At 36.5% G+C, this 26225-nt stretch overlaps 3 protein-coding genes across 4 annotated transcripts; 2 read left to right on the forward strand and 1 right to left on the reverse strand.

Moving 5' to 3' along the window:
• Positions 1–4752: 4752 nt before the first annotated feature.
• Positions 4753–17539, reverse strand: LOC120782354 (N-acetyl-D-glucosamine kinase). Of its 2 annotated transcripts, none has more exons than XM_040114589.1 (5): positions 17378–17539; positions 15932–16021; positions 7177–7387; positions 6680–6905; positions 4753–5569 (listed from the first exon to the last, which is right to left on the reverse strand). In XM_040114589.1, exons 2-5 carry the CDS (start codon positions 15955–15957, stop codon positions 4950–4952), a joined length of 1083 nt encoding a protein of 360 aa, XP_039970523.1. In that variant the 5' UTR covers positions 15958–16021; positions 17378–17539; the 3' UTR covers positions 4753–4949. The 2 variants fall into 2 exon arrangements, with proteins under 2 accessions (XP_039970523.1, XP_039970524.1); XM_040114590.1 differs by lacking the exon at positions 17378–17539 and adding an exon at positions 16391–16641.
• Positions 17540–19131: 1592 nt separating this feature from the next.
• LOC120782399 (vesicle transport protein SEC20) lies at positions 19132–20477 on the forward strand. The gene is made up of 2 exons (XM_040114644.1): positions 19132–19337; positions 19393–20477. Exons 1-2 carry the CDS (start codon positions 19257–19259, stop codon positions 19996–19998), a joined length of 687 nt encoding a protein of 228 aa, XP_039970578.1. The 5' UTR covers positions 19132–19256; the 3' UTR covers positions 19999–20477.
• A 455-nt stretch (positions 20478–20932) lies between these two features.
• On the forward strand, positions 20933–22371 carry LOC120782398 (THO complex subunit 3). Its single transcript, XM_040114643.1, has 5 exons — positions 20933–21127; positions 21221–21316; positions 21385–21669; positions 21734–21887; positions 21952–22371. Exons 1-5 carry the CDS (start codon positions 21038–21040, stop codon positions 22290–22292), a joined length of 966 nt encoding a protein of 321 aa, XP_039970577.1. The 5' UTR covers positions 20933–21037; the 3' UTR covers positions 22293–22371.
• The last annotated feature ends 3854 nt before the right edge of the window (positions 22372–26225 follow it).

The following is a 26225-nucleotide window of genomic DNA, read 5'->3' on the forward strand; positions in this document are numbered from 1 at the left end:
TTGGCTATTGTATGCTAGGGAAGTGGCGGGCGTGAGTTGATAAGTAGGCCAAAGATTACACAACAAAAACAAAAACGAAACGGGCAAACAAAAAGAAAATGTATTTGGCTTTAAATAGCAAACCATGTTTACAACAATTACAATAATAACCAATTATTTACACACACATTATTATGTAGTACCGTTATAGCGCAAAAAAATATCAACAAAAAAGTTCAAAAATGTTTTTCAGTAATTTCGCTTGTATGGAATTGTTTAAGCTGCAGTCTGAGAGCAAAATGATAATTAAATAACATAATGTTAAGCAAGGAAAGTACGCGTGCGCATAACAATTGCATTTACGTCAAATTAATAAATGACAGAGTAGGCAAAACATTATTCCAAATATTTAAAAAATGCTGATAAATAAACGTTTTACACATTTTCTAACGAAACGGAAGTCTTTTGTGTGCGAATAGGCGGGTTTTGCATTTAACAGTGGTTTTTTAATAAAAAACAAACCGGCCAATATAGACTTTCAAGGTTATTTACAAGGTGCTAGCTGAGTTGGTGAATATGTTTAAAACATGACGAGAAAAAACATGCAAAAACTTCTCAACATTCCGATAACGGTGGTTCCGAGCTGCCGAGTAATCGCTAACATGCTCAAGTCTTTAGAGCGACTCAAATTCAAAAGTTAGGGATTACCCACAGTATACTCCCAAGGCGATACAGTGGCGAAAAACAAAGGACGCTCTTATCGTATCTACTCAAGCGTGGTACTTCAGCCGAGGGATATCATTACTAAGATAATCGAAGCCAATTTATAAAAGGAGCTCACTCTTAGTACTAAATCCATTCATATATACGGAAGATCTACTTCGTGCGAATGGTCGGCTTGCCAATTCAAAGAGTTTGTAGAAATTGGATCAGCTATTCTTAATGCTTAAAAATTCACGTCCCTCCCTTTCCTTTTCCCGACGACAGATCACGGTAAATTACTTTTTCCCTTTTGTTACTTTGACTTTCGTTTCCGTTGGGCTTCATCCTTTTCTTTCTTTTCCTGTCATTTTCAAAGGCTTCTGCATTAGTCTACTTCTAGTATTAAAGCATTTGAATTTGTAAGTTATCATACACACATGCGAACGGACGTACGTACGGACAGTGACAACACTGACTTTAAAAAGACAACGAGTAGCGATAAAGAATGACGAATACGGAAGACTATGGAAAAAAACGTAGTGAGCCGACACGCTAACAAGCACTGAACAGGTGAAATGTCGAACTTTTTTAAAATAAACTTTAATGTTAATAAATTAAAACTTAATAAATGAAACAGGCACTCACAAATTGTGGCCTCAGACCGGAGAAATTGTGAATAAAATTTTAAAGTGTGCTTTGCTGTTTTTTACAACAATTAATCGTCCGCTGTATTAGTCAGCGTCGGCAAACACACAAACAAATTTAGACTGTCGGAAAAATAGCGTTGCTAACAACAAGCGTCATCAAACGCTCAGGCGTAGTTAACGAAACAACATTTTGAAATTAACGGCGATAAAGCGATAATTCTTGTGAAATAAAAATCCAACGGAGGAGTGTTAGCAACGCATTCAAGTAGTCGCAAGCACAAAATACGAGAACAAAAGACGATAATGTGGAGGTGAAACCCCAATTGCTAAACGAGTGGGGGAAACGAAAGAAGTAAAGTGCGAGTGAAGCGAGGAAGTAATTACATACTAGTAAAGCAGCGAATTGAAGTTAGAACAATAGAAACCGATATTTTACATCGACTGGCAATTTGAAACTAACAAAAGTTGTATACGTTGAACGAGGAAAGCAGAAAACTATAAGATCGACATATTTTTTTTTATTAATTACTTTTGACATTTCTACTAGTTTGTTCCGAACTATTTTTTGTTACTGTAAAACTTTTTGAATGGTCCCTAACTATTGTTAAAGATACATTCATATTTATAAGTGAATATTTTGAATTATAACAGTGCATTGCGAGAACGGACAGATAAGCTTCGCTGGTGTTGTGAAACTGCTGTAAAACTTTCATATATGTATATGTGTATAAAGTCAATATGAATGTGGAACCAGAAGGTTTTGAATTCGCAAAAATAAGTAATGTTCAACACGAGGTGGAAGAAAGAGAAATCGAGTTACTAGATGAGTTTCAGGAGATATGTTCGAGGGCAGGGGAAAATACCGATAACGTAGTTATTAAAGAATTGATAAATAGTTATAAAGCTCAATGTATTGAAAAATTTCCATATGAAATGAAGATCGTTTTAAGCGATGAAGTACCAATATTCCAAAGTCCACGAACACTGTCTTTAGAAGACAGAAATTTCGTAAACCAACAGGTGGAGAATTGGCTAGAAGCTGACATTATACAGCCAAGTTTTTCAAATTATGCATCTGCAGTTGTTATAGTAAAACGATCAAAACGGTTATGTTGCGACTACAGGTTGTTAAACAAGAAAATCGTTCAGGATAACTTTCCCGTAATCACGATGTGGGACAGTTTCGACATGTTGCTGAAAGCAAAAATTTTTACAAAATTGGTCTTGGAAGATGGAGAATGTCATGTGCCTATAGCTGAAGATTCGAGAAAATATACAGCATTCGTTACTCAAGATGGACATTACGAATTTAAATACGTACCATTCGGTATACGTAACTCACGAGATGCATTTTCTAGATTTTTAAATTATGTTTTCGGAGACCTTATAAAAGACAAAACGATTGGTATACATATCACCGACATCATTATTCCAACCAAAGACATCGATGAAGGGATAATGAAACTGAGACAAGTTTTAGAATTAGCATCGCGATACGGTGTGCGTATCAAATGGGAAAAGTGTGAATTTTTACAGCTAAAAATTAAAATTTTTGGATATGAATGGTATTGAAAAAACAGTCAGACACTGAGCAGTTTAAATATCGAACTTTTGTTAAAATAAAATATCGAACTTTTTTTAAATAAACTTTAAACGTAAAATTAATAAAATAAAACTTGATTAATAAAATACAAGCCCACATAAATATAAAAGCAAAGATCCGGTCCAAACGGGGTTCGATCGCCGAAAAAACAGCCCTTGGCCGAATAAAATCCGGGTCCATTCCAGTGCGTAGAACCGCCTGCCGTGGGAATTGAAAGATAGCGCAGCTTCGTTCTGTATACTTTAGCCAGTTAAACTCCTACTTGTCCAGAATAGACCCCGACGTATCCAATATATGCCCTGCATGCAATGAGTCTCCGCATGACACTGGCCACCTCTTTGCATACCCTGCCAACCCCACTTTTCTAACACCCCTTTCCCTTTGGTCCGATCCCGTCGAAACACCGCGTTTCCTGCGCCTCCCGCTAGATGACGACGACGACAACCTGGATAATCCTTACCATCTTAACGGGGACTGATAACCGTTAAAACAACAACAACAACAATAAAAGCAAATATCCTCTATGCTTTCAGAAATGATTATGCTAATTGATCAATGGATCTATCGCCAGCGTGAGAAGTCTGATAATATTTCCATGAAATCTTTCTTTTATACCATAGTTGTAACAGGCTTTAGACCTTACTACATGAGTTCGGTTACATAGTCCCGAATGTCGTTCGAACCCTCCATTCTTCTTAGTTGACAGTCACGCATAATTTTTTTTTAGTAAGTTGTACATATAACGAAAAGTGGATCAGTTTAAAGAAATTGTGGACTTTTGATGTAGAGGTCTTGTTTTAAGACAGATTACATCATTTCAACTTTACTGTTTCTACTGAAACTCTACATCAGCCTCCGGCTGCTCAGATTACTCAGGTTACGTAAAAGTGCACACAAGAAAACAGTACAGAAAAATTGCATTTCGGAATTTAAAAACGTCTGTTATAATTAAGAGGTCCGAGGTTCTCAAAATATGACAAACATGTATTTTTACAAAGTCCATTACTCATTTATCATTATGTTGAAGAAAAGAATGAATGATGAGAGCATTTGGTGTTACTCGCCGAAGGATCTAGTGGATTATTGGTAAAAAATTTGTCGTACATTTCTTTGGTTTGTATTAACAGTTAGCGGACTTCTGATTGAGGTTCGGAATTTGAAGTCGGAATTCATGAATGACCTGTTTTGAAGCGTCGAGTAGACGATGATGGAATGGCTGGTTGAAAAGAAAGGCGCTGGAGCTCTAGACCGCAGGCTGAGGCGGTTGGCCTTCAATAGGCGCATTGTTCTTCAGAGCTGCCGTAGGTGCTGAGAAATTGTAATGGATTTTCCCAGCTGAGATTCTCCGTCCTTTGGTTGACTTTATAACACTTACCAAGTGAGGTCAATAATTTACATTAATCGCCGCATTAGCGCAGTTCCCACTTCACTTCCCTCGACAGTTCTTACCACAAAGACCCGAAATCCAACAGAATTCGTAAAAACATTTGGTATTATGGAATTGTCAAAAAGTGGTATGAGGAATTCGATCACAATATAACATAAATTTCACACTGTGCATCGCTGATAAATACTGTAAATGCTACAACTGCACTTCCTCAATCAGCAAGCATTATCAGACTGCTTATGAGCTCATATTATTGCATTGTTGTTGTAGAGTTTAGTGCTGCTTATCAGAAAAATATAGCAGCCGGAGCCATGACGCACTAACCTTGACTTTCATAAATTCAGTGTTAAGTGTGGCGTCGCCGCGTGGAAAACCGAACAGCTGACGAAGTGACGTTGATTGACACGAATCAAATTGATTTTGATAAAAAGTGATTAACGATTTGTATATTTGTTTATTTATTAAACTAAGGCTACAACTACACGTAGTAAATTTTGTAACTGTCTATACAAGCATGTGTATATGGTATGTATGTGTACGGACTAACCTATGGAATTTGAAGCGACTCAAAGTTACTCGGTATTCTTAACTTATAGCATTGATACTACTGTACTGTGTTCTTGACTCGATTCTAAGCATGCACCGAAACACTCTCCGTCGATGGAACACACTGTCCGCCATTACTGTGTCCATTTGTTGTCTTTTGTTTCGTGCGGTAGTGATACATGACATCGAAGTTGTCCAGATAATTGCGCGGCAGTCGATAGTTGATAGCGTCAGCGGCCAGATAGCAGGCGCCATATGCCATACTCTTCGTTATGGTGACCAATTTCAGATTGAACGGCACGTCATGCTTGCTCATTTCATGCTCGAAACCGTCCTTCAACAAATGCCAGCTATGCCATACGGAGCCCACACACACCACGCTCAGGTCACCAGTTTTGACTAGCTCATCTTGTACTTTGGGCGTCAATGCCGCTATGCTGCGCGCTACACATGCGCCGGAATCGTTGAATAGGGATTTGGCGAGCTCGTCATCTTGATCGGCTGCGTGTGCGATTTGCTTGCAGAGGCTCGCAAAGAAGGGCTTATCGAAGTTGGCATAGCAGTGTGGCAGTAGGTCGAAGCGTGTGTCGACATTGAAGTGTTGCTTGATAACTTCCCAGAGGCGTTCGATTGGGTAAGGTGATTTTCTCAGATTGTCCATGTCGTCGAAAACAATTTTCATGGCTCGATGTGCGATGTAGAAGGCTAGCAAAGGGGGAAAATGAAGGAAATTAATATTTAAAGATGGAATAGAGAAAGCAGGCTTGAAGTAATGAATGATGTGACAGAGATAGCCGTGATTAAAAGGGTTAAACCATTCCGTAGAAAATTAGATTTTTGTAATCGAAACAGATCCGAATTTATATGCTGTGAAAATGTTATTGGTAAACCTTACGGCTGTCTGACTAAAAAAAGAAATTAATATAATATAATTGAATGTTCTGCATTATTGTTATAAACGAGCCCCACACATTTTGACAGAAGGCTTTACATTCGGACCACATGTTTCCGATATCAACCAAAGCCAGCTTGAAGGGATGTTATTCGATAATTGTATGGTTTTACAAGCTTTTTGAAGATTCTTTCGATTTTATAACGACGTCCAAGACCTTCTTTGATCGGAGATATATGAGAAAAAATTATGTATGTCAGACCTGCTCTCTTTTAACTGTCTATGAAAATCTAACAGCATTCAAATATCAGGAATTTCTTTAAAGTCGAAGTAATATTACTTTATGCTAATACTAGATATTTCGTCTGTTGAATAGGAGAAATCTGACCTACGAGTTGCCCCCTATACTCTTAGCTCAGGTTCCATGAGACATGCGCTGTCTTCAATTACTGGATCAGTCCCTTCTGAGCGAATTAGATTTGTAGGGATTCGGTTAGGTTAGGTTAGGTTAGGTTAGATGGCTGATCAAAGATCGCACGTGGACTATACGTAGTCCTTTGTGATGTCATAGAAAATAGAACTCCCGTGTTCGGACTTACAGATCGGCAAAACGTAGGGATTCTTTAATAAGAATAACTTGATCCAACTAAAAATCGTATTGTCGACACATTTTATAAGAACTTTGTTGTTTTGGTCGAAGGCTTAGACTGGGCATAAAGTCATTAAAGTCTTAAGAAGTTCTCAAAACCGACTTTTTTTGTCAAACTCCTCAGTTATGCAATTTCCTAAAATATCATAGTATTTCTATCCTAGGTATCAGCTTAGCATTGAGAAATGTATGAAAATTTCTTGACAACAAAGATGAGGCAAAGTTCATGTTGTTGTAAAGTTTTAAGGCACTGAGAATAACATTCTGTACTCACCACTGCCCTCATCGCCCATAAAATGTCCCCAGCCACCGCAAGTATATGTGCTGCCATCTGGATTACGTAACAGAGCATTCGAACCTGTCCCGCTAATCACGACCATACCACCAATCGGTGAGGCGGTGAAAACACTGCCCATGGTGTCGCTACAAACTACGTAACTCGCCGCAATACCAGGGAAACTTTTGAACATCTCCTTCTTAAGGTCTTCATTTGTGGCTTCCTGTTGGACAAAAGAAAAAAGCTCAAATTATTTTGGCTATCAGGAAAAATTTAACTGTGATCAAGGTCAAGCATTATTTCATTCATAAACTCTGTATTACAAATGAGCAACTACGCTGATGACGCACGCTTGAGATAACCTTGAAAACGATGAATTCAATATATTCGCTTTTTTTGCTAATCACACGATATTAAATGCAAACAAACGAGATTAAGCGGATCGCCAAATCAGAAATGCTAATTTATTCATAACTGTATTTTATGCCGCTCACCTGTTCGCAGCCGCTAAGACTCAAACCCAAACTGGTTAGACGCACCTCGGGCGCAATACAAGCTTCTTCTTTGGCGCGCTCCACCATATCGGCTATTCTGCGCGCTACTTCCGGTATTCCGACCATCCAATGGTTCGTGCCGAGACCGGAGGTTAGCGCAAGCGATTTCCCACTCTCATCGCAGATTACCAGACGTGAATGTGTGGCACCACTGTAATGAAATGAGCATAAATTGCTTGAAATGTGCTGAAGCTCAACATAAAATTTTGAAAATTAACCTATTAATGGATATTTACTGAATTTATTTTTATTGAAATTATTAAGTGGTCTCTAATACCAGTATACTTTTACGTCCTCCCATTCAACCATTTTTTAAAAACTGTGAAGCAGATGAACTAATCTCAGCACGCATCAACCTACAATTACTTAGACCTCGAAGAAGAGGGTTTTTACATGCCTCTGGTCACTATTTAATAGACGAACATGCAAGTATTATAAATTTGGCTGCATCTCGGTGAAGTCCAGCCCTGACTTGCGCAGCAAGCAGGCAAACGTGGCATGAATGGAACAGGGGACGCACATATCGACTATTCAAAAAGGATGGTGTAAGAATTCCAGTCGGAGGTGTAAATAGATCGCTGTCTAATTGGAGGGACTTGTCTAGACGTAGGAGAAGAGGAGACAGTAAAACATCTTCTATGCGAATGCAGGCTTCTGTACAGAAAAAGAATTGCAACTGCCGGTCGGAAGTTTTTGGATGACGTTTCAGAGGTTGCAAATATAAAAGTACTGATGAACTATATCAGAAGCACGGGGTGGTTCAGAGAGGGAACAATAGAGTGAGGGAATATTAGTCCTTACTTGAACGCGAAGTGATTTTGATTGGAGAGCCGATTCGGCGCCTTCGCAGCAACTCGCACTGACGTATGGAACGATAAAATACAGCTTGTGCTCGACCTTCCCATGCGACATCGCTTCGCGCAATGAGCTTTTAAAACGTTCCTAGAAGATGCGACGTTTTCGAGCCAAATTTTATTTAGCTATGAGGCCCATTTCTGACTCAATTTGGGACGAAGAGCAACCTGAATAAATTCAAGAGCTAATAATTTTCAAATTTGGGTCCAAGTTGACGAAATGATTTTGTTCCCATAGTTCAACTTCAACTTCGAACCGCTTAGCTCTTACCGCATCGACGTCCTACTGCTTTACTAGTGGAATTCATTACAGTCCGGAGAAGGGATATGGACTACTTTACACTTTTTTGTTCTCCTAACCTTCAGTTGCTTCCCTACTCTCATCTTTACATTTGTTCGCAACAGTTTTGCAACCTTCAGTAAAGTCTCTTATATTTTGGTATAGTTTTTGAATGTCCGATAAAGTGTATCGAGGAATTATTGGTTTAAGTATTGTGTACAGCTAATTCACCACTCCAGACCACTATCTCGTCACGTAGTCACGTCTGTAACGTCACGTTTACATGAGTGCCAGCTTTGTTACTCGCTAAAAACGTGTTTGCTAAGCTGAATTAAAGTAAAAATATTCCACTTCACAGACAGATATAACCTCTTAGCTTATCATGTCTGGCAGTTATCTTAAATCCCTCCATTCATTTGTGTCCTTAAACATTCCATTTATGAATATATTTATACTCTTGCAACATGTTGCTACAATGTATTATAGTTTTGTTCACCTAACGGCTGTATGAATCGCATAAAACTAATCGAGACAGATGTAAGGCGTAATCGAACCACTGCCACGCCCACAAAACGCTATTTTATCGAAGTGCCATAACTAAACTATAAAGAATTAAAATTTAGCACGACGAAAACCATTAACTAGCGGCACCTTTGGTTTGAAAAATTTATAAAAAGTGACCCCCGCCCCCAATAACTTTAATGCATATATGAACTCGTATCTTCCAAACCAATAAAGCTATATCACCCAAATTTTTACAATACTAATTTTGTCAACCTTTCTTACAACAGTATGAAAAGCGCAATCAGACTACAACTCTCTCTATAACGGCTTTCTTAAAAATAACAAAAAGTACACAGACATATTAAATTTTAACCTTGAGTTGGTACGAGAAGGCTTTATAGGCGTCGATACCAAAATTTGACAATGGGCGCGGCACCGATCACTTTGTGGTAAAATCACATATCTCGGGACCTGCTCGACCGATTTCGACCAAATTTGGTACATAACATTCTTCTGAGATTTTTATGTTACCGTGCCAAAACGGGGGTAATCTGATTACAGACACATTTACTTTCCGTAGAACACAATATGAAATTCTATGTAAAACTGATTCTTTCACATTCCCGGATACAAATAAAGCACCAATTAAAATAAAGAGATAAATCTTTGAATGAATAATGGCTTCGTAGTGTGAAATCTTATGACCATAACTTTTCCAAATCGAACCGAAACTGTTCAAGCTCCTAGGTACCGAATATGTGAACCTATAGTTGGCTTTAGATCAAAAATAAAGCGTGTTTAATTCACAACGGTCTATATTTGTGAATAAAATGAATAAAATTGGGCGAAAACATGACCCCGCCTCCATATAACTAATATCAAGATCGGGCTGACTTTACTCCATATGGATTGGTGATCGTATGTGAGGTACCTTAAAGAAACACAGAGAAAATTTTATGTATGTTCAAGATTTCGTCGAACAATGAAGTGGAACGCTTTCGCTACATTTTCTAATATTGGCAACATCAGAATGTATTTAGCCGACTGTGATCCTTGCAAGTTACAGGGGTAGAAAATGTTCGGTTACACCCGAATTTAGTCTTTCCTCACTTGTTGTAATATAGGTATAAATATGCGAGGTAATCAGAATAAAACGGGTAAAATTTAAAGCCAACAAATATAAGCTCTTAAACAAAAAAAAGTTTTGAAAAACCATTAACAGATTTTTTATGAGAGCACCTCAAAAAAAAAGAGGCGAATGCTTCCCCTTCTACCCTACTATCAACAATATGGGCACTGTATTGCGATAGCTACTGTTATGTATGTAAGTAACTAGTTGCTTTTTGATAATTATCTTATTCACATGAGGGGCCTGCCCAAACATTTTAATTGAACTCTAATTGAAACAAGTAAGGAAGGGTTAAGTTCGGGTGTCACCGAACATTTTATACTCTCGCATGATATAGTGATAATCGAGATTTCATTATCCGTCATTTACATATTTTTCAAATACCGTATTTGTGTAAAGTTTTATTCCGCTATCATCATTGGTTCCTAATGTATATATTATACAGAGAAGGCATCAGATGGAATTCAAAATAGCGTTATATTGGAAGAAGGCGTGGTTGTGAACCGATTTCACCCATATTTCGTACATGTTATCAGGGTGTTAAGAAAATATTATGTACCAAATTTCATTGAAATCGGTTGAGTAGTTCCTGAGATATGGTTTTTGGTTCATAAGTGGGCGACGCCACTCCCATTTTCAATTTTTAAAAAAAGCCTGGGCGCAGCTTCCTTCTGCCATTTCTTTCGTAAAATTTAGTGTTTCTGACGTTTTTTGTTAGTCGGTTAACGCACTTTTAGTGATTTTCAACCTAAAGTTTGTATGGGAGGTGGGCGTGGTTATTATCCGAATCCATTTTTGAGCTGTGTATGGAAATACCTGGAGGAAACGACTCTATAGAGTTTGGTTGACATAGCTATAGTAGTTTCCGAGATATGTACAAAAAACTTAGTAGGGGGCGGGGCCACGCCCACTTTTCCAAAAAAATTGCGTCCAAATATGCCCCTCCTTAATGCGATCCTCTGTGCCAAACTTTAATCTCTTTATTTATGGCTTAGTTATGACACTTTATAGGTTTTCGGTTTTCGCCATTTTGTGGGCGTGGCAGTGGGTCGATTTTGCCCATCTTCGAACTTAACCTTCTTATGGAGCCACGAAATACGTGTACCAAGTTTCATCATGATATCTCAAGTTACAGCTTGCACGGACGGACGGACGGACGGACGGACGGACAGACAGACATCCGGTTTTCGACTCAACTCGTCACCCTGATCACTTTGGTATATATAACCCTATATCTGACTCTTTTAGTTTTAGGACTTACAAACAACCGTTATGTGAACAAAACTATAATACTCTCCTTAGCAACTTTGTTGCGAGAGTATAAAAAAAAGGCGAACTGTGTTGTTGCCGAGTAAAATCTTTGCCTTTGCCAATTAAGAGGCCGGTCAAGCTAATGGCTTCTTTCATGTATGTACATATATTAATATGTATATATGTATGTGGGCGCATGTAAGTCTAAAATGTGTGCATTTATGGTTATATATATTTATTAACTGCTTGTAGGTTTATTTTTATGCAAATGTTTGTAATTGTCAATTATTGTAAGTGTCTAGCGTTGAGAGTGTCTATAAAAAGAACAATGAATCTAAATAAGTGTTTCAGTGTGTATGTACATACATATTATATATGCGCGTATGTAGATGCTGGAGTGCTTGTGAATGAGCGTGTAACTCGTGCGGTTAATTGAATTGATGAAATATTATAGATGAATATGTCCTCCAATGAAAGTACAAGTGTACAACAGTGTTTACATTCATGCATAAATGCTGTAGATATGTATTAAAACATATGTAGTTATTGGTCGATTTTTTAATTGAAAGAATTCCGTATCAATCAACATTAATTGTGACGTACGCGGCAAATGCTTTAATTGAGCAACCAAAAAAGGTTAACGCGTACAATTTCACTCACTTAAATAATGTTGCTTTGTTATTTTTATTAATTTTTTAACCATAAATTTAAATTTGATTTTTGAAAATTGCGTTGAAATTAAGTGAAAATTAAATAAAGTGAAAACTTAATTTTTTTTGATATACATATACATAGTACACCACAAATGTGTTATTACCAATATTATTTATACTCCCGAAAATTATGGCTGGCTTTTAACCGAAAATATCGTTTAATCTGTGATATGTGTTTAAATACAGAAATAATCTTTTCCCGATAATATTTCCTTATATCAAAAATGAATAAAATCTGGCCAATAATTCCATTAGCCCCCATTCTCAAATATAAAGGTTTTCACTTTATAACGGGTGATCAAAGTCAAGGTACTTTTTCAATTTTTTTTTAGGATTAGGCGTGAGTTAAGCTGTCATGATATTTTTGTTCAGTATCCGACCAACGTTTACAAATCGTTCTACTTTATTTGCGAAAATTCACGTTCTGTAAAGTATCTGTTTCGATCGCTTCGCTTAACTTATGGCCAACATAACCGGCTTAGTGAGTGTATTATTTACAATACCATCACCCATCTCGAGACGCAGCAATCATTATTGTATGATATTAGACCGAATAGTGAAAAAGACGTAGCTGAGAATGTACACGGAGACCGGTTAGAGTCGGCTCTGCGCCGTTCGCAGCAACTCGGGCTGACGTATGGAACAACCTGGTACATTTTAATTAAATTAAAGGCATACAAAATACAGCTTGTGTAAGAATTGAAGCCACTCGACCTTCTCAAGTGACAACGCTCCGCTCTATGGGCTCCAATGTTCCAAGAAGATCTGACGTTTTCGAGCCAAATTTTGTTCAGCGATTTGAGCTTCTACATGAGTATGTAAACAAGCAAAATTGCCGTATTTGCGACAAAGAGCAACCTGAAGAGATTCAACAGTTGTCATTTCATCCAGAAAAATCAACGGTCAGGTGTGGTTTGTGGGTAGGTGGAATCATTGGACCATATTTCTTCAAAAATGATGTCGATGATAACCGACTATTTAATACCTGAAGCTCGTGACTTCGGCGACATTTGGTTTTAACAAAACGGCGCCACTTCCCACAAATCGCATCAATCAATGGGTTTATTGAGATAAAATTTCGGTGAGCAGATGATTTCACGTTTTGGGCCAGTCGATTTGCCTTAAAGTCTAAAGTTTATGCGGACAATTCCGCCTCCATTCAGGCCTTGGAGCAAAACATCATGCGTGTCATTCGCTAGTTACCAGTCGAAGTGCTGGAACGGTTATCGAGAGTTGAACTCAACGGATGAACCATCTGAGTCGTGGCCATGGCCAAACAGAGATAATCTTCAGAAAAAAAAACGCCAAAGAATGCTCTTTCGAATGAAAATAAACACTCCCCATTAAATTTGTGTTTTGATTGAAATCGGGTCAACCCTACCTATAATATACCTAATATAAGAATTTCCATCTTTCCACCTTTCCACCTAACATTACAATGTTTATGTCGAGTAATACATATGTGTTAAGGGTTTTTTTTAGATATGTGGTTTTCAAGAAGAAGTAAAACATAATTAAATGTTATGGCCAAGAAGTTATCTTTATTATAAAGATAAGGGTTTGCCATCAAGTTTCAAAAATGATTATGAAAAAAACCGCCGCTCGGATAAATTCAGCAATAATGCGCCGAATATTCTCTCCGATTGCATCAATACCTCACAAAAAATATTAGTGCATCGATGTTGAATAACACTATCTGGGAGATAACGTAGAATAAGTCTCACACCTTTTGGTTTTTCATTTTCTTTTGATGGTTTCATTGGCTTTGAAACCGATCTGTGGTTGCACGAATTGGGTTGTTGCTGTTGTAGCGGCAGAAAGCATTCCTGAAGTAATTTCGACGAATGGTGCCGACTTGACAGTCCTTGCCCGGATTTAAATTCGGGTCAGTTCCGATTACTTAGATCCGATTGTCGTGGGAACGGTACGAATTATGGACTCTGCTGGGCGATTATGGCGTCCGAATATTGAATCCATCCCGCGATGCCGGAACCGCAAAACACCCGTTATTTTCAAGAAATTAACTAAACCTGTTTCCTTAAATATAATGTGACTTTATCGCTGAATATGAATAAAATGGACCATATCCTTAACATATTGATTTACGATTCTCTGGTTTTTTCTCACATACCCAATGTATTAAACTTAATCCCTTTTATGAAATTTATATCACATATATGATATTTCCCTGCCATTTTTTTATTTCCTTATCATATTTTATTGCGCTTTACTTTCTATTTTTGCATAAATAAAAGCTTTATGACGCATTTGCCAGAATGCAGCTATGTTTTGTGGCAATAACGTTCAAATGCCCACTTGCCTTAAATTGAAATCCCACTCAGAACCCATTTAAGCTCACAGCTATATAATTTAAGTGCATTTTTGTTGTAATCTATTATAATATACTTCGATTGCGACGATTCACTTAGTATATACAATAGAAGGTAAATGCAATAAACAACAAGTTCAACAATGGTTCAAAGCTGTAGTACAGTTAGTGATAAGAGATAGTAACTGACATTGCTGCGAGATACAGTAGTACTATAGTATTATATACCCATTGATGTCTCCTATCGAACATCTGCACAGTGAGACCCGTATGTTCCCATTTAAAAAGTATAAAAACTTCTCTCCAAACAGTTTCTTCTGTGGTGTTTTCGTAGAAATCATCCCTGCAGTCACCTGCTTGCTGCGGAACCCGCTCCTAGGAGCATCAAGAGGTCCACCTCTAACCACTTCTTTGCATTCCCAGCTAACCCTACACATATGACACCCCTCTCTCCATGGTCCGACCCCGTACATATACACATGCAAAATTATATAGTGAATCGATAAAAAAAAAACTCAATTTCTAATATTTTAACGATACGTTGTTCTTCATTTTATACACATAACGATATTTAGCTGATGAAATAAGTACATAAATATGTACACACATAATATTAATTTCCTACACATTTTTGTTATCTAGTTAACTGAAGGCTGTTTTTATACGAACCACTTGTTTCGATAAAACACCAACATCAATAATTGCTGTTATTGCTGTCAATTATTGTCTCAAATAATTATTATAATCGAGTGACAAATACAATATGAATCGATCGCTATGATATCATAAGCGATATTCGCAAATATTTACATACACATGCATACAAAGGAAAGGTTTGGTATCGTTGAGAATTGCACAAAAAGAGTTTTGAGTGAAAAACTGTTAGGTAGGTGAACTATTTCTTCTATTTACATACATACATATGTATATCATGTATTCAATATTTTTTTTTTATTATTTTTACACTTTTATTATGTTTTGAGGGAAATTTTTTACTTATCGCCTGTATATTTTTATACTATTGCAAAATTTTTATTACAAGGCCACGGTGTACTCTCTGAACAATAATTTCAAATTAATATTAGTGAAGGGTAATATAGCTTCAGTGTAACCGCAGTTAAAGTTTTTTCTTGTTTTTAATCATGTTTTTAACATATTTACAAATTTTCAACTTGTAAATTTATGTAACTTCACTCTGAAACAAAAATTAAAAAGGTTAAATTTAAAAAAATCATTATGTTTGGTAGGGTTTTCTATATTTAATTTGAAATCTCATATATGTAATCCGTTCAAAATAGCCTTTCACGATCACATACATTTCCCACGAGCCGAAAATTAGTGAAAATGTTTAAGATAACATACTAAAAGTCTTAATCGTGCCAATAAGTAAAATAGAAATATTCCAGCATTCAATTTGTAATAAATTTATATAATATAACTTCCTTTCTGTATTTTGTCTAATTTGACTAGGCTTAGGGTCGTTAAAAAAGGTTCTTTACCGATATATTGTTTTTGGTTATATTAACCAGAACTTAACTGACAGCTGGCTGCTGATCAGTCATTGAAAAAACTCCACTTAATACTCAATATATATGTAAATACATAAATACTTTATTTCAAATCGTTTATACTCACCCTTCAACTCCACCGAAATATTTCATTTTTGTCCAAAAAATTAATTAATAATTCAGAAATCTCCGAATATCAAGACTCCACGTTCAACAACTACCGAAGAAACGAAAAAAAACTGTTTAGTAATAAAATTGCAGTAATTTCATACAGATCCCACTAAAAAATGTCGTTATTGTTTCTATATTTTTGAAGTTGGTATAAATGTGTTGAAATTATTGGGTTTCACAAAAGACAATAACAAAATACAAACCATACATTTATTTTATTCTTTATTCATGTTCGTACTTGTAATTTGAGCAGTTAAAAGTATCGCTTTTGCAAGAATGGCATTACATTAGTCACTAACAAATAAAAAACAGCTTTCAAAATATGTAAAACCAAAAAAAAGTGTATGATTTGCACTGTGCATGCGATCAACTGGTGGTTGCAACCAAATATTCACGATTATTGAAACTAACTTACGCGGCAAAATTTTTGGGCATTTTTGTTTATTAAAAAATTTGTTTATTGCAAGAAATATGCCATTACACTTATAAAACCGGTGTACTCTTACGAAACAACACTCTAGTATTATTGACCTAGTAAAAACACTTATGTATGTATGTCTCCTTCGCTTTCAACTAATTTTGCAATCTTTTTGTATAAGTAATCACGTTTTTTCTTATTGTCGACTTGAACTTTCGCTCTTAATTGAAAAGCGAAGGTCAGCGAACTGTGCGTACATACCACATATACATACATTTGTAATAGTTTACATATGTACGTATGTACGTGCACTAGTGCCATTTCAATGTGCCACTGCCATTCACCTCTTGCTTTGGGCCATGCAGTCAAGCCGATTGGCTGCGGAAAAATGGCGGTTAGCGAGTTGGCAATTCGTTGCAATCTAAGCGCAATTGATTTCCTGAAGCTTTGACATGCTAAATGTTCAACACTTTTAAATCTAAATCTTTATTTGCTTGTCTTTTATACCATATGTATAAAGCAGGCATTTTTGACCAACTTTATTTACAAATACTCCTATTTCTAGTGATTTTAAATAATTGGTTAGAAAAGTTTTTGCATTTTTGATTTTTCACTGCAACTTCGTTGTTTCAAAATTAAAACTGACAAATATTTTGCACTTATATTCGTTGCTGCTCTATTTCCTTAACATTTTCTTTTGTTTTGTTACATCTTTCGCGCAACGAGAAGGTGCTACTAGCATTTGTTAAATTGTTTGTAACACAGCTTTGTTTGGTCTTTGCACTGCACATTGCCACGTCAATTATTTTTTGCACTTTTTTTTTTATTGTTTACATATAAATAAGCGTACAACTTTTAATTCATAAAAACTTTTCTAGTCACTTCTGCAAAGTATCTTAACAGCATTGCACTTTATATGCATGCAACAACAAATGTGAAAACACACGTAGAATAGGCAAAGAATGTAGAAAATATTTTCAATACCTAGTGAAGGTATGTCCCCTTTGGGTATGTAGATATGTGCCGTCAACGTCAAAGCGAACAGCTGCTCAGCAAAAACTTGTTTAATTTCGACTTGACAAGTGCGCCAACACCACCCTTCCGTACGCGTTGAAGTGAATGCACGAAATGATGGAGTCCGATTCGAATGCTGAAAATCGGTCGATGCATGCATGTACAGAATTAACAAGAAAGCATAAAGAGCAAAACAGTGCTCAGCGATATTCGGCGACGAAAAAAGCTAAGCGCTCACAAAACAAATACGAATTGCAAAAATTATGCGAACGCTCGCAATAATCCCGGCGGTATCGTGGTTAACTCAACGTTTGTGCTACCAATGTTACTGACGGCTATATTAGCGCTGCTGATAAGCGTGCACGTTTGATAAGATACCTAATAAGAAGTGGCAGGTGTGATGGAAGATTAGAAAGTGAATGGCGCAGTTAATGTTACTTATAATTTCTTTGACTGTTGTTGCTGTTTTACTAGAATTCAAAGTAGATAAGAATTAATTGAAAGTGTACTGATTGTAATTACCTCATTTTTATACCCTGCACAGGGTATATTAAGTTTTCTATGATGTTTATAACCAAAAGGAAACGAAACGGAGACATTTTTAAATATATGTATGTATATACAGTGAAATTCCCCAGTACGAACAGTCCTCATAATCGGACAGCTCCAATAACTGGACAAATTTTAGGAACATAACGTTCCCATTAATATTTTCATGCAAAACCCTATAACCGGACATGAGAACGTTCCAATGTCTGGACACTACTTTGGTATTATTTCGTTCAAATTATCTCTGATACATGAAAAAGAAACGGAACACGGTAAACAATACTAACGTTGCATATACAAGTTTACATTGATCTCACCAATACATAGAAGCTATTACTTTTGATTTCGTATATAAAACTTAATAAAAAGTATAAACTAAAAATATCAAATATTTCCACAGGATGCCTACTTACAGGTGTAGCGTTCAGTTCAGTCGTTATAAATGTTTGATTTGCAATAAGAGAATATAAGTAAAAAGGAAACTAAAGCATAAGTGGAGAACTCAGAAGAGAAACTTTTTGTGCGATGAGAGAGAATATATATATATAAGGTATATGTGTATATGAGCGTTGGTATTTATATTTTATTTGTAACTCTGGTATGCCGAATAATCACTTTTGTTTTGATTATACCTTCTGCAAGTTTAGTTTTTGCTTCTTTTATGAAGGCTGTACATGTACATATGTATGTATGTTTCTTATCTATGTATGCTAGTACACAAAACATGTCTTAATACATCATTATGTATATACATACATACACTGATATGTATTGGTATAATATAAACGGTTTACTCACATATACAATATTAGAAAAGATAGACCGCATTTGGATCAAACTTTGCATTTCTACTGATGCTAAGTCGAAACTGATCTGAAAAATCGTTATAGTAATTGCCTTGACGGAAATGAGACATTTTGTTGTTATCAAATAACCCTAAAATCATGCTAGAGTTTATATACATATAAGCATGTAGCTTCGAAGGTAGAAAATTTCAATGTGAAAATAACTATATATTTACAAATATAGTACATTTTAAAATTCGTTAAGACATTAATTATTAAACTTGCTAAAATAATTTATTACGTTAATCAAATAAAATATCAAAAACGAAAACCAGTATTTTGACCAGTACAAATTCCCGCTGTGGCACAACACTGTAACTATTCTGAATGCCACACTAATTGGCAAGAAGAAGAAGAGCAGCAAAAGTTTTTACGTTTTATTATTTATTTTCTGCGTCAAATAATAGCAATTTAGATAGTAAAATAAATCAAGAAGTACATACAGTTTAATTGAAATGGATATTCAAAAGTATACATTGCAGTCAATACGACAAGATTTGATTGATAACAATCTACAGGTCAAAGCAATAATACAGGTATGATTGGTCAAAGTACGTTTGTATTGAATTTGTTAACAAGTATGTTTTTAAGGATATATTAACATATCGTGGGAGTATTCACGAATTGGAAGCGTTAAATGAAGCTGGCCGTGCTAAATTGGCGGCCTTGCGTAAAAGTATACAACACCTCGATGACTGGGCGCGAGATACTGGCGATGCCGAGTTGTGCAAGGAGGTGGACTCGCACAGAGATCAGTTTTCCAAAACATTGCAAGCATTTCGTAAAGCGAATATTTCGACACGCATAGAAATTGAAAAGGCTAATCGAGAGGAGCTAATGGCTATAACGGGTGAAAGTGATTTACGGCAAAGAACAACTGGTGCGGGTTCACGCCATAATCGTGGTAGCTTAGTATCACAGGAGAACAATGTAACAGAGAAAATGCTTGCCATATCACGACACCTGTCTGAAACAACCCAAAAAAGCGCTATTACATTGGAAAACTTGGTGGCGTCATCGCAAAATGTAGAAGCGACACGTGATGAACTGCAAAACACAGCCGGTTCGATTTCGCAGTCTGGAAAGCTTTTAAAGAAATATGGACGTCGTGAGTGTACAGATAAGATGTTGCTATTTTTCGCGTTTGCATTTTTTCTAGCTTGTGTGCTTTATATTGTGCAAAAACGTTTGTTTTAGACGTGAGAAATGATTGGTAGCCCCGATGGCAATTTACAAAATGCATGCGAACTATTTGTTTAGGGAAATTACATTTAAGGCAATGTATAGTAAAGGTTATACTCGTAATTTAGACAGTGGGAAGGTATTCTAAAGGGATGAGAACTTAGTAATTTAATATAATTTATATACTCTTTACGCATATATGTATATGTAACTATATTAAACAAATGCAGAATATGACGTATGCAGCAGTTGTACACATTTACGCTTAATTTAGCTAATTTTAACTAGTTCTTACTGTAGTCATATTTAAAACTTACGCGATTTTTTTATTATTCTTTTATCACTATTTGTTTAAAAAATTTTGTGAGAATTTAAAATTTAATATGTAAAATATTACAAAATGCCAATAGATTTATACAGAAAACAAATGCACATAAAAAGCAAAACACAATTCAGTAATAAAGTAAAACAACTAAAAGTATGATTATAAAAAATATTCCGCATATATCCAAACATAAGAAATAATTAAAAAAAAAAATCTTGTTAATCTGTAATGTACACGCTAAACTTACTGTTTTTGATAAATTTATTAATAACTACAGATTCATAAATTATGATATTATCTGTAATGGTTAGAATGATGCAAATTCTAGTCCTCAGTCGACAGTCGGGTTCACGTACACGGAACTGTCCCGGTTTTTTATCTGGCCACGGACTTTCAACTCGGCAGAATTCTGCCGCTACAACAACCGCATTGACCGAACTGCGTGTAAGCAAGCAATTAGGTGCCCATCACGAGTGCCTCAGGTTCTTCTATAATATTTCAATATTATCCCAATTAAACTTACGCCCTTTTTCACAATCATGACTGATGAATTAAATTTTCGCACATGATTGTGAATGTTTACTAGTCATAGTAAGAAGAAGCATACTGTCAAATGGTGTTTTGTTTACATCTGTTGCGGCTTTTTAGAAACAACTAAAAACAGCAATATTTTGAAATAATTAACCATATCCGAATTTTTTGTAAAAAACTAACACAAATAGGCAAAAAATGGGACAATCTAATATGTCTTTAGAGGATTTGAAAGCATACTTCAAAACACATGGAAAAATTCGAGAGCAAAAGGCGCACACATCGAAGGTAATGCATATAATAACATCTCTAAACAATTTCAATATGACTTATAATTTTTGAAAATTTTAATTCCCATAATTGTTTGTTTTATCAATCAAGGTACATTCTGTTGGCTGGAGTTGTGATGGCAGACGTTTGGCTTCTGGTTCCTTTGATAAAACGGTGGCCGTGTATACGCTTGAACGTGATCGTGTGGTATGTGTGTACTTGAATATATTGTATATATGAGAAATAAATTTATAATATTTAATATTTTTATGTAGAGTAAAGAGAATACCTACCGTGGTCATACCGGTTCCGTGGATCAGCTTTGCTGGCATGCAACAAATGCAGACTTGCTCAGCACGGCTAGTGGTGATAAGACTGTGCGAATTTGGGACATACGCGCTGGCAAATGCTCCACCGTCACGAATACAAAAGGTGAAAATATAAATATCACATGGTCACCTGATGGCAAAACTATAGCAGTTGGTAATAAAGAAGACCTGGTGACATTCATTGATACGCGCACCAATAAAATACGCGCTGAGGAACAGTTTAACTTTGAGGTACGACGCGACAATTACTTTGTTACTTCTGATTTGTTTAGTAATTAATGCATTGCGCTTGCAGGTGAATGAAATTGCATGGAATAATACAAGTGATTTGTTTTTCTTGACAAACGGTATGGGTTGTGTGCACATCTTAAGCTATCCAAGTCTAGAATTGCAGCACGTGCTGAAGGCACATCCTGCTACTTGTATTTGCATCGAATTTGATCCCACTGGTAATATTTCAATTTAAAAAACTAAGGTTAGAAATGCAATACATTTCTTTTTTTTTTGTGACAGGTAAATATTTCGCTACCGGTTCAGCAGATGCGCTCGTCTCACTATGGGATGCAAACGAGCTAGCTTGTTTGCGCGTGCTATCACGCCTAGATTGGCCGGTACGCACGATTTCCTTTAGTCACGATGGTAAACTGTTGGCATCGGCTAGCGAGGATTTGCTCATCGATATTGCGCATACGGAGACTGGCGAGAAAGTGGCTGATGTCACGGTCGATGCAGCAACTTTTACAGTAGCTTGGCATCCTAAGCAATATTTACTCGCTTATGCATGCGATGATAAAGACGGTAACGACCGAAGGCGTGAAGCGGGTAACCTCAAAGTTTTTGGGTTTTCGGAGTAATTGAAATTGTGAAAATGCATTGAAATAAATACTAATTTGTGAATTAGCAAATAAATACAGTTTACAGTTACAATTTAAATCACATTGTCGTCTTAACAGTTTAATTGAAATTTGCCGTTTTCAATTAAAAAATCGGCTTATATTAAAGCCGTTATAATTAAACGCACACTTTCATTTCAGTTGACTAATAACAGTGCTTGTGCTCAATTTACGCCTACTTTAAATAGGCGGAGTCGAAGTTAAAACTCAATCGTCTCATTACGAGCGTTTAACACGCAAACAACCAATTTGTGTTCAATTGTTGGTAATGATGTTATGTGCGACGTGTGTATGTACATTAGGGTGTCCTGTTATTTTCAAGTTATTTCTTATTTTTGCAAATGCTGCTGAAGTTTCAGATTGTGTCCCAAAATTTATACATACCAAAAAGATTTGTTTACATTCTGTATTGCTCATACGCCATGGTGTACTATATGATCAGTACATTTGACACACAACTTTATGCCGGTATTCTGCTTGTCACGATTGTCTCATGTCTCTAAATGCATTATAATATAACTTATAAAAAAATATTGTTATTAATAAAATCATCAAAGTTGTAGATTTAGTATTTGCTTTGGAGATAAAACATTTAACACAAAAGAACAAGAAATGCCTTGATTCGACACGTTTTAAATTGAAAATAAAGCGCTTGCTTACGTCGAATACTTACATACATATGTTTAGTGCAATAACTCAAGCTTTAATTTGTGAAATAACTGTCACCCTTATGAATATACATACATACATACATATATAAATATAAAGAAGTATATGTACTTATGTATATTCGAATACACGTTGGTGCATCGAAAATCAAAGCAGTTGTAACGTGACTTTTTGGTTTTAAGTTTTAAAGCATATTTAAGGAAGTTTAAATGTAAAAACTTGCCGTAATTGAACTGTAACTAGTACACTTTCTATCTGATTTAGGGTGAAAAGTGGAAAATATGCTAGTTTCAATTTTAAATATTTACCCTTTTTACCTTTTCTGGTTATATAGATATGTACATAAGTGTGTGTGCATGGATATGTATGTATGTATGTGTACTTCCCAGTGAAATTACATGATTTTCAAATTGTTTAGACTGTTTAGTTATAGACTATTTTAACTTTTCTATTACAACTTTTTGCGTCCATTCCACATATCAGATTGTCAAACTTTCAATTGTTCCTTGGCCAGAGTGAAACTTAAATTGGAAGTGGTATTGGAAAATAATAGTTTTTTTAGTTGGTCTGTATATGTTTGCATATGCACTCTTACGGTTTATATATAACATACAAACATCCCCAGGAACATTGCTATGTATATATATACATAATTCCCACCTTACCGCTCTGCCAACCAACATCGATCGCATTCGTATAGAGAAGTTCGACTGCAGCGCCGAGTCTGCATTGCGACTGTTCCACTGAAGTGGTTGGCTGCTGTCATCAGTAGCAATGTTCAGGTTAGTTATTTTATGTTTGTACAACCCTAGATGACATCGCTTTGAAATTGCTTTGCGCAACTTTTTTAAGCTTTGAGTACTGCATGGTTGTTTTTGTTGTTGGTTAGTAGCGAAATTCGTGTTGACAAGCTTACTATTGCTAAGTGGAAAGTTTAAGTAAGAAGACATGATGGCATGTTAAACGATGGACAAGAACATGAATGCTTGTATATTACGGCTACTTGACCACATTTTCAAAGCTCAGTTTTTTTCTGCTTCAATAAAAATATATTGTTTGCGGTTTGGGCGTCTGCAGCGCAACCTAAATTGTGAAGCAACGTGTAATGTGCTGATTTCCTCAACGGTTCTTGTTGGCATCAATAAATTCATATTTTGATGCGACTTCAGGTGAGATTAAGCGGCTGTGGGATCCTCATAACACCAAATCATCTAAAAACTTTAATATTTAGGTTCGTTGACCAGTTGGTTATTAACCTATTAAGGCGAAGGCAATGAAATAAAAACTCGTTTACATTACTTTTATTTGAAAAATTACAAAAATGGAGTTTCTAAAATAGGTTAGTCCACAGAAAACATTAAGCTTCAGCTATTATATTAATACAATTGACATGTCGACTTGTGAATTTCAAAAAATAAATTTTTTTCACATGTATCGAATGTTCATATATTTGGGAACATTTACCTAGTTTGAAATTGATTCCGGAATCGGCTCCAAAAATTTTAAACTCGAAACCATGTTTTCAGAGTCGGTGAGCAAAATTTCTCGAAAACGGCTGGACCGATGGGTTGAAATTTCACACCACCCTCCTTGATATATTTGACAGGTAATACAAACTCCAAATGGATTGAGGCTGATCGATTTCCCCGGAGCTTGAAATATGGTTCTTCGCGAAGCTGCGATCACAACAGACAGCCGAACGATTTTCTACTGGACTTGCACTCCTGCTCTCTGTGAGCACTAATCAGCAACTCGGTATAAGGGAACTGTGGGACGGCATTTCAAGCTCTTTACGTAAAGTTACAAACGAAACCATTGGTTTTCGGAAAACAATGTTACAATCGATCGGGATGGGATAGATACCGATAGTTGAAGAGGTAAGCGAGACGCAATTGCAGATAAAAAAAGAGAGAAGCCGAAATGCGTGAGTACGAAGAGCTTGACAAGCTGGCCGATAGGGGTAATGCTCGAAAATGCTACGAAAGGAGGCGACGACTAACAAAAGGTTTCAAGACCGGAGCATACTCTGGTAGAACCCTTGATCTAGTGCTCAGAGCACTTCTCCAAACCTGCTGAATGGCAGTGAAAGCTAAACACCAGGAGATGGTGAACTCGATTCCCCAATCGATGATGATAGAGCGCACGTTGCATTGCTCGACCATGAAGATGTTCGAATAGCTTACAAGAAACACGCGTCAATCCACAAAAAGGGTGACCCCACATTTTGCGCCAACTACTAGCCGTTCGCTACCAAACGAAGTTTCAGACAAGATGACACCCTATCATGCGACTTCATCAATATAATCCTGGAGAAAATAATTCGAACCGCGCCGTAAATTCGGCTTTCTCCAGACTGGATAAGGAAGCAAAGCAATTGGGTCTGGTAGTGAACGAGGGAAAAACAAAATGTCTCCTGTCATCAAACAAACAGTTGCCGCACTCGATACTTGGCTCCCAGGTCTCTGTTGACTGTCATAACTTCGAATTCGTTGGTAATTTCGTCTATTTTGGAAGCAATATTAACAGCAGCAACAATGTGAGCCTCGAAATCCAACACAGAATAGCTCTTGCCAACAGGTGCTACTTCGGACTGCATAGGCAATTGAGAAGTAAAGGCTTCTCTTGACAAACAAAGACTAAACTCTATAAGTCCCTTGTTATTTCCTTATTCCTGTTTTATGGTGCAGAGGCATGGACGATGACAACATCTGATGAGTCGGCGTTACAAGTGTTCGAGAAAACCGTTCTGCGGAAAATTTATGGTCATTTGTGCATTGGCAGCGGCGAATATCGCATTCGATGGAACGATGAGCTGTAGGAGATATACAACGACACTGATATAGTTCAGCAAATTAGGCTGGCTAGGTGATGTTGTCCAAATGGATGTGAACACTCCAGCTCTGAGAGTATTCGGCGCGTAACCGACGGTGGAATCAGTCAGGAAGACCAAGTGGAGAAGAGCCTGGCTACACTTGGAATCTCCAGTTGCTGGCAAACAGTGAAAAGAAAAACGACTGGCGCGCTATTGTGAACACGCTATAACCACGTAAGGGAGCCATGACTAAAGTTGTTCGTCGCCAAAACTCAAAGTTGTCTGAAAGAAGGCAAAATGGAATAATATTTACTTTGCGGCTGTCACCAGACTAAAGAATGAAATATCGCATTTCTACTATAGTCAATTATTGCCCATCTGAAGTTATAACATTTTTCTCTCTTTTTTCATTT

Source organism: Bactrocera tryoni, chromosome 1 (assembly GCF_016617805.1).
Source record: "Bactrocera tryoni isolate S06 chromosome 1, CSIRO_BtryS06_freeze2, whole genome shotgun sequence".
NCBI classification, from domain to species: Eukaryota; Metazoa; Arthropoda; class Insecta; order Diptera; family Tephritidae; genus Bactrocera; species Bactrocera tryoni.

Coding starts and splice junctions, on each gene's coding strand:
- LOC120782354 (XM_040114589.1), bottom strand. CDS start 15,957: ATGAAATATTTCGGTGGAGTTGAAGG. Junction 7,388..15,931: donor TATTTCGGTGGAGTTGAAGG/GTGAGTATAAAC, acceptor ATTTCATTACAG/TGGTGCCACACATTCACGTC. Junction 6,906..7,176: donor GTCTTAGCGGCTGCGAACAG/GTGAGCGGCATA, acceptor TTTGTCCAACAG/GAAGCCACAAATGAAGACCT.
- LOC120782399 (XM_040114644.1), top strand. CDS start 19,257: ATGGATATTCAAAAGTATACATTGCAGTCAATACGACAAGATTTGATT. Junction 19,338..19,392: donor AGGTCAAAGCAATAATACAG/GTATGATTGGTC, acceptor TATGTTTTTAAG/GATATATTAACATATCGTGG.
- LOC120782398 (XM_040114643.1), top strand. CDS start 21,038: ATGGGACAATCTAATATGTCTTTAGAGGATTTGAAAGCATACTTCAAA. Junction 21,128..21,220: donor AAAAGGCGCACACATCGAAG/GTAATGCATATA, acceptor TTATCAATCAAG/GTACATTCTGTTGGCTGGAG. Junction 21,888..21,951: donor CATCGAATTTGATCCCACTG/GTAATATTTCAA, acceptor TTTTTGTGACAG/GTAAATATTTCGCTACCGGT.